The sequence below is a fragment of the Zonotrichia albicollis genome, chromosome 6 (assembly GCF_047830755.1).
Source record: "Zonotrichia albicollis isolate bZonAlb1 chromosome 6, bZonAlb1.hap1, whole genome shotgun sequence".
Taxonomy (NCBI): Eukaryota; Metazoa; Chordata; class Aves; order Passeriformes; family Passerellidae; genus Zonotrichia; species Zonotrichia albicollis.
In genome coordinates this window covers 61315450-61330981 of record NC_133824.1, presented here as the reverse complement: position 1 = coordinate 61330981, position 15532 = coordinate 61315450, and the positions used below count along the sequence as shown (strand labels likewise).

The 15532-nt window shown below is 51.1% G+C and overlaps 1 protein-coding gene across 4 annotated transcripts in view; it reads right to left on the bottom strand.

Moving 5' to 3' along the window:
• Positions 1-11905, bottom strand: part of FERMT2 (FERM domain containing kindlin 2) — a 58196-nt gene extending 46291 nt beyond the window's left edge. For 2 of the 4 annotated variants that reach the window (XM_074544061.1, XM_074544063.1), the window contains exons 1-2: positions 11786-11896; positions 10687-10855 (exon numbers count right to left, since the gene is read on the bottom strand). In XM_074544061.1, the coding sequence (XP_074400162.1) occupies positions 10687-10855; positions 11786-11848 (232 nt within the window). In that variant the 5' untranslated portion in view covers positions 11849-11896. Of the gene's footprint in view, positions 1-10686; positions 10856-11785 lie in introns of all 4 variants that reach the window. The other 2 variants (XM_074544060.1, XM_074544062.1) reach the window with 2 other exon arrangements.
• Between the last annotated feature and the right edge of the window lie 3627 nt (positions 11906-15532).

Genomic DNA, 15532 nt, shown 5'->3' with positions numbered 1-15532 from the left:
GAAAGGAAAGGAAAGGAAAGGAAAGGAAAGGAAAGGAAAGGAAAGGAAAGGAAAGGAAAGGAAAGGAAAGGAAAGGAAAGGGAAAGGAAGGAAAGGAAAGGAAAGGAAGGAAAGGAAAGGAAAGGAAAGGAAAGGAAAGGAAAGGAAAGGGAAAGGAAAGGAAAGGAAGGAAAGGAAAGGAAGGAAAGGAAAGGAAAGGAAAGGAAAGGAAAGGAAAGGAAAGGAAAGGAAAGGAAAGGAAAGAAAGGAAAGAAAGGAAAGGAAAAGGAAAGAAAGGAAAGGAAAGGAAAGGAAAGGAAAAGGAAAGAAAGGAAAGGAAGGAAAGGAAAGGTAAAGGAATTCTCCAGGGACCATGCTCCCCTCCCTCTCCAAAAAGGACAAGTGTCCCAGGGGGACAGCAGCCTGCAGTCCTGACTCATCCCCAAGGAATGTGCAAGCCAGAGGAGCTGCTGCTGCCCAGAAGACACCACAGCCAGCAAGGGAGCCAGAGGAAGTGTGCTGGGACGGATGAAGCATCAGGCAGGGAAAGGAGAATGATGGGCAACCCTGAATTCCCAACCTTGAATTCCCAACCCCTCACCAGGCAATTCCCCAAGTGCTTCAGTGATGGTTAATCCCTGGCTGAAGCTCAGATCCCTGGGAAGGGACCTTTTGGAGCCCTGAGGATGGCTCAGGCAGCCTCACCCCACCCCATAGCTGTGAGTGTTGGTCCTTCTCCTACAGATCCATGTGGGATCATGGCTGGAAGAACAGGGCACTGGCACAGGGTGTCCAGAGGAGCTGTGGATCCCTGGAAGTGTCCAAGGCCAGGCTGGAGAAGGTTTGGAGCAACCTGGGACAGTGCAGAGTGTCCATGGCGGTGGCAAGGGTGGGATGAAATGCTCCCTCCAACACATTCCAGGATTCCATGATTTCTTTGGTTCTGCCTGTTCATTAATGAACACAAAACACTTTTAAAGGACTTGAACACCCCCAGCCTTGAGCCTGGATCTGCCTCACCCATCACAGGCTCAAATCCTGGCACTGAAGCCTTGGGACAGGACATGAGGGATTGTAGGAGTGTGCTCTGAGGGATTGTAGGAGTGTGCTCTTTGTGATGGAGTGATAAAATGACTTTTGTCTTCTAAAAGGAAAGAAGTTCAGAGTTTTTCCTATTGATTAAATGAAAAGACACTTCATAACACTCAGGAGACTTTACTACAAACTTTAAGACAGCTAATTAGACAGAAGCTAAAAAGTTCTGCTTGAGCAATTAACTAGAAAAAGAAGCAAATAAAGGAAGTGTTTTTACTAAGAGTCAAAACATTTAGCACTTAGCTCAGTTTTTCTATTTGTTATTTTGCCTTTCATTCAACCTTTTTGTTTCCAACACCACAACAGAAGCCATCCTGCTAATTTTTATGCCTCCAAAGATAGTTGAGCTATCTTGAGTGTATTATAAACCTCCAAACACTCATTAGACCTAGCCTGAAGGAGTTACAGTAACAAGGGATGGGGACAACTCCTGCTGCAGAAGCTCTGGAGCTGCCGCTGTGGAGCATCAGCCAGGATGGAAGCTGAGCAAGACAGGGACAGAGCTTTTTCCAGGTAATTTCATAAATTTGACTTTCTAACTGAGTTGGAGTTTCACCCTTCCCCAAGTACACGTGCCTACAGGGAGCAGGGGAAAAGAAAGAGAACAACCACCAGCCAAGCAGGTGTAATGGGCTGGGGAGAGATTTAAAATCCATTGGCAAGATGATTTTTTTGGGTGCTGTCAGGATGTTGTGCAAGCTAAAAATCAGCTGAGGTTGTGAAGGTTTCAGCTGTGGGGCTGGTTTTTTATGTACATCCTCTTTTATGTGCATCCTCTTTTATGTGCATCCTCTCCCAGAGCTGTTCTCAACCTGTTGGCAAATTCAGGCACATTTCACCCAAAAGTGGAGGTGCCCCAAGATCCCAGCTGGTCTGGGAGAGGGGGATCACTGCTGGCACCCAGCTCCCAGCTGAGGTTCACATCTGAATTTTTCTTTTACTCACCCATTTTCAGCGAGGACGCAGCTCCCCTGCATCCTCACTGGAAAATGGGTGAGCAAAAGAAAAACCAAAACAAATTCTACAGAAATAAAAAATAAATAAATAAAAAATATTCCTCTGGTTTTCTGAGCACTTTCTCAGTGCTCCCAACAGTTCTACCTGGTAGGAGCTTCAGCCTGGATGACAGCAATGTGTCAAAAGCAAACCTGGGCAAGAAAACAAAATTACAGCAACTCTGCCAAAATTCCATCCAACAGGAATCTGGGGGTCTCAGCACTTTTCCAAATTACACACCATAAACCCCAGAAAGCCACTGGAACATTCGGAACTGAATCCTGCCAGCTGAGTTTTGCTCAGTCTTGTTTCTCTGCCCCTTTCTAAGCAATCAGTAAATTCACATTTCAGAATGAGAGTGAAGAAATGCAGCTTCCCCAGGATGTTTTCTCACCACGAGGCTTTTTCCCCCCAAGCACACCCAGGGCTGAAGTCAGTGAGCTCCACAAGGGCTGTAAATCTCCTTCCTTCCCCTCATCTGTCAGGAAAACCACACTAAAATAACTCCTCCAACACCCAAACCAGGAGCTGGCAGTGCTGGTGTCCCTGGTGATGTTGAAACAACTGAAGTTTGCACAGCAAATAATCCCTCATCTTTCCCAACTCAGCAAACATTCCCCACATCCACAATTTCAGGCACTTATCCACAATCCGTTTTTTGTTTTTTTTTTTTTAAATCACATCAAAGACCAAGGGTTAAATCCAGGTGCTGGTTTGCTGAATCATGGAAACACAGAGTGGTTGGGTTGGAAGGGACCTTAAAAATCTGAATTAAACCCCAAGAGACACCTCCCAGTGGACCAGGGTGCTCCAAGTCCAACATGGCCTTGAGCATTTCCAGGATTCTGTTCTGAGCACAATTTCTTGGGGTTTTTGTATGGTTTAGACAGACCCAGGAGATGCCTGGGTGAAACACAAGCCCTGATGGAGAGGAAGATGGAAAAAAAAGGAAAAAAAAAAAAGGATTAAAAAAAAAAGGGGAAGTGTGTGAATGGGATGATTTCTATGATTTTTCAGCTTCCCCACGTGCCTCGTGTCAAATCGAAACCTGAGGGAGCTGGAAGAGGAAACTGCTGATTTGGGCCGGGTGGGAGCAGCAACCCCAACAATTCCTGTCTGTGGTGTGGCAAACCCAGGCTCTGGGATCTGCAGGAGCACCAACAAAAAAATTTATAAATAAAAATGAAATCTTGATTGTTTTTGCCCTTAAAGAACCATCACTACTCTGAATACAGATATTAATTGCTGACTGCAGCTCAGAGCTGCCTCTATGTGGGTTTTACCTCCCCCCAGCCTGAATTCCTCTGCTCATTGGCAGCTCGGCTGAATATTCCACTCAGGCTCACAAAGAGCACTTTATGTGAGCCACCATCGAGCTGAGCCCACGGTGGAGCTTCCTGGAGCCCAAATTTGGATTAAAGGAATGAGGCAGCCCCTCCTGATCAGTGTGCATGGCTGGGGGGGCGTGCTCACAGCACTGGTGTCACCCAATGTCACCAAAAACATGCATGGTGTCACTTACGTCACCAAAAAATGTGCATGGTGTCACTATATGTCACCAAACACGTGCATGATGTCACCTAATGTCACCAAAAATGTGCATGGGGTCACTTATGTCACCAAAAACGTGCATGGGGTCACTTAATGTCACCAAAAACGTGCATGGTGTCACCTAATGTCACCAAAAACGTGCATGGTGTCACTTAATGTCACCAGAAACGTGCATGGTGTCACTCTATGTCACCAAAAACATGCATGGTGTCACCTAATGTCACCAAAAATGTGCATGGTGTCACTTAATGCCACGAAAAACGTGCATGGTGTCACTATATGTCACCAAAAACGTGCATGGTGTCACTATATGTCGCCAAAAACGTGCACGGGGTCACTTATGTCACCAAAAACCTGCATGGGGTCACCAAAAACGTGCATGGTGTCACTATATGTCACTAAAAACGTGCATGGTGTCACCTAATGTCACCAAAAACGTGCATGGGGTCACTATATGTCACCAAAAACGTGCATGGTGTCACTGTATGTCACCAAAAACGTGCATGGTGTCACTTAATGTCACCAAAAATGTGCATGGTGTCACTACATGTCACCAAACACGTGCATGGTGTCACCTAATGTCACCAAAAACGTGCATGGGGTCACTTACGTCACCAAAAATGTGCATGGTGTCACCTAATGTCACCAAAAATGTGCATGGTGTCACTATATGTCACCAAAAACGTGCAGGGTGTCACTTAATGTCACCAAAAACACGCATGGTGTCACTTAATGTCACCAAAAACGTGCATGGTGTCACTTAATGTCACCAAAAACACGCATGGTGTCACTTAATGTCACCAAAAACGTTCATGGGGTCACTATATGTCACCAAAAACGTGCATGGTGTCACCTAATGTCACCAAGAACGTGCATGGTGTCACCTAATGTCACCAAAAACGTGCATGGTGTCACTTAATGTCACCAAAAACGTGCATGGTGTCACTTATGTCACCAAAAACGTGCATGGTGTCACCTAATGTCAGCAAAAACGTGCATGGTGTCACTGTATGTCACCAAAAACGTGCATGGTGTCACTAATGTCACCAAAAACGTGCATGGTGTCACTATATGTCACCAAAAAATGTGCATGGGGTCACCTAATGCCACCAAAAACATGCATGGTGTCACTTAATGTCACCAAAAACATGAATGGTGTCACCTAATGTCACCAAAAACGCGCATGGTGTCACTTATGTCACCAAAAACATGCATGATGTCACTTAATGTCACCAAAAATGTGCATGGTGTCACTATATGTCACCAAAAACGTGCATGGTGTCACTATATGTCACCAAAAACGTGCATGGTGTCACTGTATGTCACCAAAAACGTGCATGGTGTCACTGTATGTCACCAAAAACACGCATGGTGTCACTACATGTCACCAAAAATGTGCTCTTTGGAGGGTGAAGCCACAATTAATTCATCAAGTGGCACTGAGGAAATTGGAATGGGAGCTGTTGGTCTCCTGGAGGATGCTGCTGAAGTGGAAGCATCCAGTGAGGTACCAATTCACCAATTCCAACCCAGAACAGCCCAAAATCCTGCCAGGATCTGGAGCAGGAGGATTTTGGTGCTCAGCAGGTGCCACATCCCCTCTGTGCTCACCATCCCGCTGCCAGCTGGGCAGGTTTTGCTGTTTGAAAGTTTGGCAAGAAATCTTCCAGGGAAATCTGGAGCAGGGTCAGTGCCTGCCCAAAGCACAGCAAACACCATCCCCATTTGTGACATTGTTTGGGACGAGGTCTCAGCATCAGCCCCAGAGGGGACACAAACAGATCCCTGAGGACTGAATTGCACCTGGAGTCCTCTCATGGTCATCATGCACTTGGAAAGCAACACTGAGCACTGATTTTGAGGCAAAAAAATCCTTCTCACCTCAGGTGGCACCTCAGGGACAGATGAGCAGCTGGGGATGCCCCAAGTGAAGGTGCCCAGGTGACATTGTGGGCACAGACTGGGAAACAGCCCGAGCTCACCCGGCACTGAGCAGGGATGCTCAGACACCTCATTCTGGGAAAGGTGGCTACACTCAGAGAATCCCAGAGAGGTTTGGGTTGGAATGGAACTTGAAATCCATCTCATTCCACCCCTGCCATGGCAGGGACACCTCCCACTGTCCCAGGGTGCCCCAATGTCCAGCCTGGCTTTGGACATTTCCAGGGATCCAGGGGCAGCCACAGCTGCTCTGGCAATCCCAGCCCAGCCAGCAATTCCCAATTCCCAATCTCCCACCCATCCCTGCCCTCTGGCACTGGGAGCCATTCCCTGGCTCCTGTCCCTCCATCCCTTGTCCCCAGTCCCTCTCCAGCTCTCCTGGAGCCCCTCCAGGCCCTGCCAGGGGCTCTGAGCTCTCCCTGGAGCCTTCTCCTCTCCAGGGGAACATTCCCAGCTCTCCCAGCCTGGCTCCAGCCCTTGCAGCAGCTCCATGGCCTCCTCTGGATTCACTCCAGCAGCTCCATGTCCTTCCTATGAGGTTCCCAGGTCTGGAAGCAGCATTGCAGCAAAATCCAAAGCAGAAGGAACAAGCCACCTACAAGACAAGCCCTGCAGCCTCCTCCTGCCTTGAGCTCACAACAGCAATGGGCTGGGACAAGGCCTCTGCATTTCTCTCCCATAGCCTTAAGCTGTTTCTAAGAGTTCATTCCAGTTGCAAGGCAAAAAAAAAAAAAAATTCCCCAGCCAGTCTCACGAGGGCCTGGAGTGTTTATAAGCACTGCAAAACCTCAAACACAAACCTGGGCAAATCAATGACGCTGCACTTTGCCGGTGTTTTATTCATAAACCTTTCAGGGGTCCATTAAGGAGAGGAGGCTGCACAGGCAGAATAACACTAACATTTAGAATTGATCTTGCAAGGAGTGGAGCTGAAACCCTTGGAAGATAACACAGCAAAGTCTATTTAATGGTGAAGAAAGCCCCTGGGGTGAATCCCAGACACATCTGCAGGCTGAAATCACTTTAAAAAAAGAGCTTGAAGTGCTACAACCAAAACTACAACCAAAACTACATGGGACAAGTCCTGTGCCAGTCCTCAGGTGACATCCCACCCTCTCCCAGGTGACACAAAGAGATAATGGAGGAGCTGCCAAAGGGAACAATGGAGGTTAAACCAGTTGCACAAACCTTATCCCACCTTCAATTCACAAAAACAAACCCCAAGGCTTCAGGAGATGTCATCAGTGCCTGCCATTATCAGCCAGTCTGAGGGCAGAGGGTTTGCTCTGACATTTATCCATGTCAGCTCTCCTGCCCATCCCAGGTCACTAAAACAGGGATTCCACCACATTACCCATCCTTAACCCCTTCTGGTCCAGAAGGACATCCATAATTCCAAATCTTGCTGGTTTTTTTTTTCTTTTTTCACCCACTTATCTATTTTCCTCAGGTAAAAGCCCAAAAAGGTGCTCAGTGCTTCCAGCAAACCCTGGGAGCTGAAGTTGCCACTCACATCCCAGAGAGAAATCCACATTTCCATCACAAAACTTCTATGCACAGACTTTCTGAATCTGCTCAGTGCACATTTAGGTCATCTGTCTTAGGCTGTGCTTCTGCCAGACACCATTTGTCCCCCCTGCCCTGTTTCTGTCAGCTATTCCTTTATTCCCATGACCAGACAGAGCATCCCCCATACATCCCACAGAATTCCATCAACTCCACAGAGCTCCTCCCAAGCATGTTTCAAAAAAAAAAAAAAAAAAAAAAACAGGATTTTTTTAATTCCATGTGTTTAAAACAGCCTCAAGTTGACAACAACAATAACCTGCGTTCACTTCCTTCCTTCCTCTGCTCCCAGTGATTTTAAACCTCGCTTTATTTTTTTTTGTTTGTAAGTCAATAGTGGCAAAATTCCTAAAAAACCCTGAGAGAGCACCAGGAGTTTCCACTACAGACCCCAGCCCTCAAAGAGCAACTAAATGCTGCTGCTCTTAAAACCTCAGCAGTTTTTTGCTTATTTTTCAGGGATGACTTTGCCAAGAACTTGGCACGGCTCAATTAATGGAGTGGCTTAATCCAGCGGGTGATGAATAACAGGGGAGCCAACAGGTCATTGCAATTCACTTGAGTTACCAGAATCTCTATCTGCTGCTTGGGTTTCCTCCAATCCCTGCCTGCATCAGCCACAGATTTTAATTGCTTGCTCCCAAAGAGTCCAACTGCAGCTCTGTGCAGGCAGGAATCGAGTCCATGGGATTTATGGATATCTGCAGCCCTGAATGTAAGGAGGAAAAACTTTGCTGGGCTCCTGCTTCATCCCAACAGGATATTTACTGCAGTCTTCCTCCTGCAAGCATCAATAAATGCTGATGTAAATCAAGATTTTTTGCCTTTCCAAGCTTTCCTTGCTGCTGGGAGGAGGGAAGGCATTTTTCCTACCAGCACCCTGCAACCACAGTGTGGCTGATCTGCTGCAGGATTCTCACTGATGTCCTAAACTTCAGTGGAACTCCATGCAGGCCACAGAAATCTCCTTTCCAAAGGATTTGTCCCAAAGGATGGAGCAGGCAAATCCCAGCCTAAGGCACTGACCCACCTTCCTTCCTTCCTTCCCCCACAGTGTGGGGCATCCCACAGGGAAGCACAAAACCGCAAGGAAACTTTATTATTAGGAAATTTCCTTAAAGCTCAAAGCAGAAAATCTGCTTGGCAGGAGAAGAATAATTCTTTTTAACACTGAAAGTTGTGGAAGTAAGGAATTAAACAGAGGAACGACAGAGAGGAAAAGGTTAAAAACGCAGGGAAAGGGTTTTGATGTGGAAAAATTGCAAAATGAATTGATGCAGAGGCTGGATGAAGGGAGGCATTGAGGAGCAGGGGAGAGGATGAGGAACGAGCCCCGTCCCACCCGACCCCGCTCAGCTGGCAGCAGCTCAAAGAAGAGCCATAAAAATAATGAGAGGGCTGGAAGAGCTGACACGCAGGAAGATTAAAAGGAACTGAATACGTATAGCCTGGCTGGGCAAGGAAAGCCAAGGGGAAAGGGAAGGCAGCAGCTGGAGATCTCCATGGATGTGACCATGCCGGGAAGGGAGGCTCTGGGGCTGAGCCCCTCTCTCTCCCCACGCCGCCGCCGCATTCCTTCCCTCTCATACAATCCCTAATTTAACAAGTGGAGAGGACCCGGGCACACATTTCGGGGGGGATGGATTACGTCAGGGGCTAATTTAGGTCCAGCCCCGTGCACATGCCTGGCTTTCCACATTTCCACACACGCTCCGGCCCTGGAGCTGCTCCTGGAGCTGCTCCAGCACTGAGGGGAGCATCGCTCCTTCACTCACGAGTGGAATTTTTATCACCTCTAGAAAGCCTTGCTTTTTCCCCACTGAACTTCAGCAAAACTTTCTGCACCTCCAGCGTTTAATTAAAAAAAAAACAAACAAAAAACAACCATAATAATAAAAAAAACCAACAACCAGAATAAACTCAAGTTTTCGGGGAGTTCAGGCTACCTCCAGCACGAAGACCCTTTGATGCGAGCGCTCGCTTCCTTTGGAAACGCAGCGTATTTATATCCATTTATATCCAACTCTTCCTTCCTGCGACTCCGAGATAATTAATAAATCAAAACCTAAGCACGGGGGAAGAGATGGGCTTCTTTTAAAGCCACACGAGGGCTGGCTCCGCATTGGAGCAGGACCTGCAGCTGACAGCTCCGCTACTCCCACAGCCGCAGGCACGCGCGGGACCTCGCAATTAATATTTTATTTGAGCAATTACAGCCATCAGCCCGGGCTGCACCGCTGAGTAAACAAAGCCGAGCAATAAAGAACCGATAAAAAGACAAAGGGGGAGGAGGAGGAGGTTCCGGGGCTCCCCGCTTTCGGCGGGGACCGAGCCGAGCCCCGGCGTTCCCACGCGTCCCGGACAAACGGGCCCTTTGTCCAGGTGTGCTCCCAAAGCCACCGCCCTGTCCCCCAGGTCCCCCGGCCCACATCACCCCACCGATCGCCCCATGGGTTCTTTGGAAGCGCTTTGCTTGCACGAAACTTCAGGAGGGAGTTTTGGTGTAAATTGTGGGGCGCCCCCAAACAAATCCCCAGCCCCAAGCCGAAAACGGAGCTGGTTCCGAACTCTGTGTAAAACCCCGGGAGTGCAGCAGCCGGCGGATGGGGCTGAGGCCACGGGGTGGTGAAATCGGTGAGAGGGGCAGCCTGGAAAGGTATGGGGGCCTAGGGCAGGGTGTGGGGGCCTGGGGGGCTCTCTGCTGCTAGGAGCTAAGGCAGAGTACTGGGAGAGGGTGCTGGAGCTGTGTTTCCCAAAACACAGCACTGGGGCAGGATGCTGAGACCTGGGGCAGGGTGCTGGGAGCCTCTCTGGAGCACAGGACTGGGATACGGTGCTGGGAGCTACAGCCCAGTACTGGGAGAGGGTGCTGGGAGACAAAAATACAGTCCTGGAGCAGAGTTCTGGAGCAATCTACTGGAGCAGGGCTGCTGGGAGCTAAAGCAGGGTACTGGGTCAGGGTACTGGGTCAGGGTGCTGTGAGCTGAAGCAGTACTGGAGCAGAGTGCTGGGGGCTAAACTGGGGTACTCTGGCACTGCACTGGGCAGGGTGCTGGGAACTGGAGCACAATCCTGGAGCTGAGTGCTGGGAGCTGGAGCATAACACTGGAGCAGAGGGCTGGAGCTAAACTGGGTACTCTGGCGCTGCACTGGGCAGGGTGCTGGGAACTGGAGCACAACACTGGAGCAGAGTGCTGGGGCTAAACTGGGGTATTCTGGCACTGCAATGGGTAGGGTGCTGGGAACTGGAGCACAATCTTGGAGCTGAGTGCTGGGAGCTGGGCACTGCACTGGGCAGGGTGCTGGGAACTGAAGCACAACACTGGAGCTGAGTGCTGGGGGCTGGAGCACAACACTGGAGCAGAGTGCTGGGGCTAAACTGGGTACTCTGGCGCTGCACTGGGCAGGGTGCTGGGAGCTGGAGCACAGCATTGGAGCAGAGTGCTGGGAGTTGGGCACTGCACTAGTCAGGGTGCTGGGAGTTAAAGCACAGCACTGGAGCAGGGTGCTGAGCACTGGGAGGATGCCGGGCTGCCCGGGGGGTCCCGGGGCACTCACCGAGCTTCTCGACGAGGCGCAGCATGACGCCGCCGATGTGGATCTCGCCGGTGACCCGCAGGGTGACGTCGCGGCCCAGGTCGGTGACATGGACGCTCAGCTCCCACGTCCCGTCGGCGTAGCAGCCGTCCGGCATGCGGATCCCGTCCAGCGCCATGGCCCCGGCCTCCTGCGCCGCCGGCCGCGCCCGGCACGGAGCGGGAGCGGGATCAGGATCGGCGGCGGGATGGGCCCGGCTGTGCCCGCTCCGCGCCCCGGGGGAGGGCTGGGGGCGCGGTGGGGCGGGATCGGGACCCCGCCGCAGCTCCTGAGGGGCCGCCCGGGAGAGGCAGCGCGGGCGGGCAGAGCGGGAGGCGGAGGGAGGGAGGAGGAGGAGGAGGGGGATAATAATTAAAGGAAAAACGCGCCTGTGGCTGCCGGGCCCCTTGGCCTTTTATGGAAGCGAAGGACGGAGTAAATGGGGGCCGCTCCAACATCCGGGAATCGCCGGGGGGCGGCCCGGCCGGGATCGGTCCGGCCCGGCTTGGGATCGGCCCGGTTCGGCCGGGCCTGGCCCAGTACAGCTCGGCTGTGCCTGGCCCGGCTCGGCCCGGCTCAACACAACTCTGTTTATCCCGGCTCAGCTCTGCCTGGCTCATCCCGGTTCGGCTCATCCCGGCTGGGCTCTGCCCATCTCGGCTCGACCGAGTTTATTTCGGCTGGGCTCTGCCCACCCCGGCTCGCCCAGTTTATCCCAGCTCGGTTTATCCCCGCTTGGCTCTGCCCATCCCGGCTCAGCCCAGTTTATCCCAGCTCGGTTTATCCCGGCTTGGCTCTGCCCAGCCCAGCCCTCCTCATCCCGGCTCAGCTCATCCCCGATTATCTCATCCCTGTGCCCGGCTTTGCTCAGCCCTGCCCTCCTCAGCTCGTGGCCGCTGGTCCCAGGGCATCCAGAGTGGGAAATTCGGGAGCCAGCCTGGAGAGCATCCATTAGGAACATTGGCATCCCAAACCCGCGTGGGTTCCATGGCAGCCGTGCCCACTCCGCACCCTTTGGGGTGTTTTTTAGCACTGCCCTCAAATTCATAGGAAAAATCCTTCCCGTTCAGCAAAACCCTACCTTGGCATAGTAGCCCGTGCCCCCGTTGAGGCTGGGAGATGAGCTGGTTCCCTCCATCCTCATAATCCGTGTGAATATGGGGAAATGGGAACTGTCTTTAAATAAAAGGGTCTGAACCGGCACAAATGGAGGAAAAAAAAATATTATCCGCTTCCTGTAGCTCCTCCACCCAGTGATACACACATCCCGCCAAGCAACCGCGCTTCCTGAAAATCCAACACGCGGAAGGGGCTGTGCTTTGAGGTCCAGCGCTCTGGATGTATCCTGCCCCGTGCCAGGTGATGGGAAGTCACATCTCAGCAAAGCTGTGCCCGCCCTGGCAGCCTCGGGAATGGCTCTGCCAGCCAGGAACACCATTCCCGCATCCCTGGTGAATGGCAGTGGGAGATTTAGGACCATGGAATCATGGCATGGTTTGGGTTGGAAGGGACCATGAGACCATCTGGTTCCAGCCCCCTGTCATGGGCAGGGACAACTTCCACTAGACCAGGTTGCTTTGGCACCGCACAGGCAACAAAACCTCTTAGCAGGACGGTAAATTTATTCCAATTTTCACTTTGCCATTAAAATGGAGATATTTATAATATAATGGAGATATTTATAATATAATGGAGATATTTATCAAGGCTGTCCTTTTGCTTTAATACCTAACATACCTTTAATACTAATAAAACCTTTCCCGAGGTCACTGTGGGCACACTTAGCCAGGTTTTATCCAAGGGTTTTTGCTAACGTGGCTGATGCTGGCAGAGGGGAATTGGGTGACCCTGCAGCAGGTGACCTCCCCCCTCAATCCCTCCTGGAGCCTCAATCCCTGCTCGGAGGAGCCCCCATTCCATGCCCCCCAAACGTGGAAGCGGGATCGTGGTTTGGAGGGTGACTGGAGCACAGGCAAGAGCCGGTCTGCAACAACAAAGCTTTCCCAGATGGTATCTCCGTGTTCCTCCAGCCTCAAACAATAGGGCAATAAATAGAAAGGGTTACTCTCGGCCCAAAGGCGTGTTGGACGAGGTTCCCAGCTGATGCAATTGGATACGGCCCCGCGGAGCTGGTAACCTTTTAGTACAGCTGGCTGCACGCTGAGGAAAGAAAGGCTGCCGGCTCCTTCTGCTCCTAAACCCACGGGCAGAGTTTCCCTTTCCCCAGAGCCCTTTTCCCTGCACTCTCCATCCCGGGGGCTCCTTCTCTCTGCAAAGGGAGAGTCTCCCTGAGCTGCAGCACTCGGCAGAGGCGAAGCAAGGTCAAAAATGCACCGGCGCAGCTCTTGCGTCAGAGCCAGCCAAGCATCCCCAGGGCTCTTCCCACTGTTTGCAACAAGTCCTCGCTCCCTGGGAGCAGCAACGCCAAATAAGGTGCCGAAATGCATGGCCACTTCCATCGGGCTTGGGATGATACCTACCAGACCTGCCCGCCCCGCAGCTCCCAGCCCATCTGCTCCTTCTTCCTGGAAACCAGGATAATTCCTTCCCAGTGAAACGGCTCTGTGGGCATCCTTGGGAAAACAGAGGTGAAGCTGAGTGACAATTTCCCTGTCCCCGGTTTGTTTTGTCACTTTTTTTTTTTTTTTTTTTTTTAGCCCGTGACCTCTGTTTTGATAGTTAAAGTGTTCTGGGCAGTTGTTGAAGGCAGCTGGCGTTCCTGCCTGGCTGCTCCGGGCAAGCCGGTCAGACTGGCTCTTCCCAGGGTCACCAGCCATGGAACTCTGCTGCTCGGTGCCTTTGCTGGGTGGCTGGAGCTGGGAAAGCAGCAGGACTGAGTGGCTGGCCTGTCTCCATACACAGAGACACAGAAACTCCCCAAATCTCTGTGTAAAAAAAGGCTCTGTTTCCTCAAATGGTCCTGGTGCTCTGACCTGGTGGTGAGCAGGCTCTTGTCACCTGGGTCTTCATACCCCTGGGTCTTGATATTCCCTGTCTGCAGCTTCTTTCTTAAAAAGGATGGTGTCAGGGAAAAAAAAAAAAAAACAGCCAAAAAGGAGAAATGTAGATGCTTGTTATTCCCTCCACTTTTTGTGTCTCCAACACTTCCCAGCCCATATTCTCCCTTCCAAACCGCTGCCACTGGTACCACTGTTCACGTGGGCTTTGCAAGCTCTTTGCTTCACAAAATCATGGAATTACAGAATAGTTTGGGTTAGAAAAGACCTTAAAGACCATCTCACTCCAAACCCCCACCTCTTCATCCCCTTCCGCCTCTTTTGGACGCAGCCAAGGCTCCCTTTTCACAAATGACCATTTCCCAGCAGGGACAAGGTCACGCTTCTGGCAAGGGAAACATGCTGGGTAACTCTGCTTCCTTGTTTATTCCTGGCCACATTCGCTCTTCCCTGCTTTTGTCATTTCAGAAGCATCCACATGACGTGGATTTCTGCTGTTTTTCTGGATGTAAAGGCAGAGCGATGATGCTGTGGTGGTTACGTGTCCTAGGAATGTGCCACCACCTGGGTGGTGCATGGAGTTATTCCCATCATGAAAGGGTGAAGGATATTTGTGATGAGCATCTTGAAGAGGCACAGGAGACATGAAGGTTTAGTTTTTTAGGTTGTGGTTGTGATTTGGTTGAAATCCGGCCTGGCCTTGGACACTTGCAGAGATCCAGGGGCAGCCACAGCTGCTCTGGGCACCCTGTGCCAGGGCCTGCCACCCTCACAGCCAGGAATTCCTTCCCAATCTCCCATCCATCCCTGCCCTCTGGCAGTGAGAGCCATTCCCTATGTCCTGTCCCTCTATCCCTTGTCCATGTCCCTTTTCTGATGGCCAAGGCCACATGGGATGAAGCCAGGGACCAGGATTCAACATTGTCACAACCATCCAGCCTGGTCCTCCATGCCCAAAGGTTACAAAATCATAGAAAATAATCCTGGAATAGTTTGGGTTGGAAAGGACCTTAAAAATAATCTTTATCTCCCCCTGCCATGGGCAGGGACACCTTCCACAGACCAGGTCACTCCAAGCCTTGTCCATCCTGGCCTGGAACACTTCCAGGGCATCCACAGCTTCTCCTGGCAATATCTGGAATAAACCCTGGGTTGTAAGAGATGGCTGCACTGAGATAAGAGGCACAAAGCTGCATTGAGGTGCCTCCTCCTTGGCAAGTCAAGCTGATGAGGTTTCAAGGCCCTGCAGGTACAAATTCCCCTCTCATTTCCCTGCCTCTAATTCCTGAAATCAGCCACGGTGCACTGGAGCCTGCCAGGCTTGTGCTGCAGGACAACCCTCCCTGCAGGGCTCTTCTCTGGCCCCTCTTCACCTTCTTCCCAGGTATTTGGGTCAATTAAGCTCTCAAAGCCTCAGGCTGGGAGGTTTTGTCCTCAGCTCTTCACAACCCAGCACTGTGCTGGTTCTCTGGCTGGGCCTGTGTCAGCCACTGCTTTCCTGCTGACATTAATTCCCGTGCTGTCATTTCTCTTTTAGCCTTTTTCTGTGTCCTCCTGATGTTTCCAGCTGCCAGGAGTGACCTTCCCTGAGTGTGACTCTTGCTTTGGCCCACACAGGAAGCAACGTGCCCCAAATAATTTTCTGGTTGGTGGTCCCCAGTGTCAGGAGTGTCCTTGAAATCTGTGTCCTTCTGGAAGGGCTGGTAGGTTCTAGAACATCCTTAAACATCACTTGGAGCCAAAGGGAGTTGTTAGCTGAACACTTGAATCCGTGTGATGGAGAATTTGGATAAATCCCAGGTAAATTCTCCTAAAAGCTGATTCATCTCCAGGGCTGCAGAATATCCCTGCACCTTCCAGCCTGGTGCCTG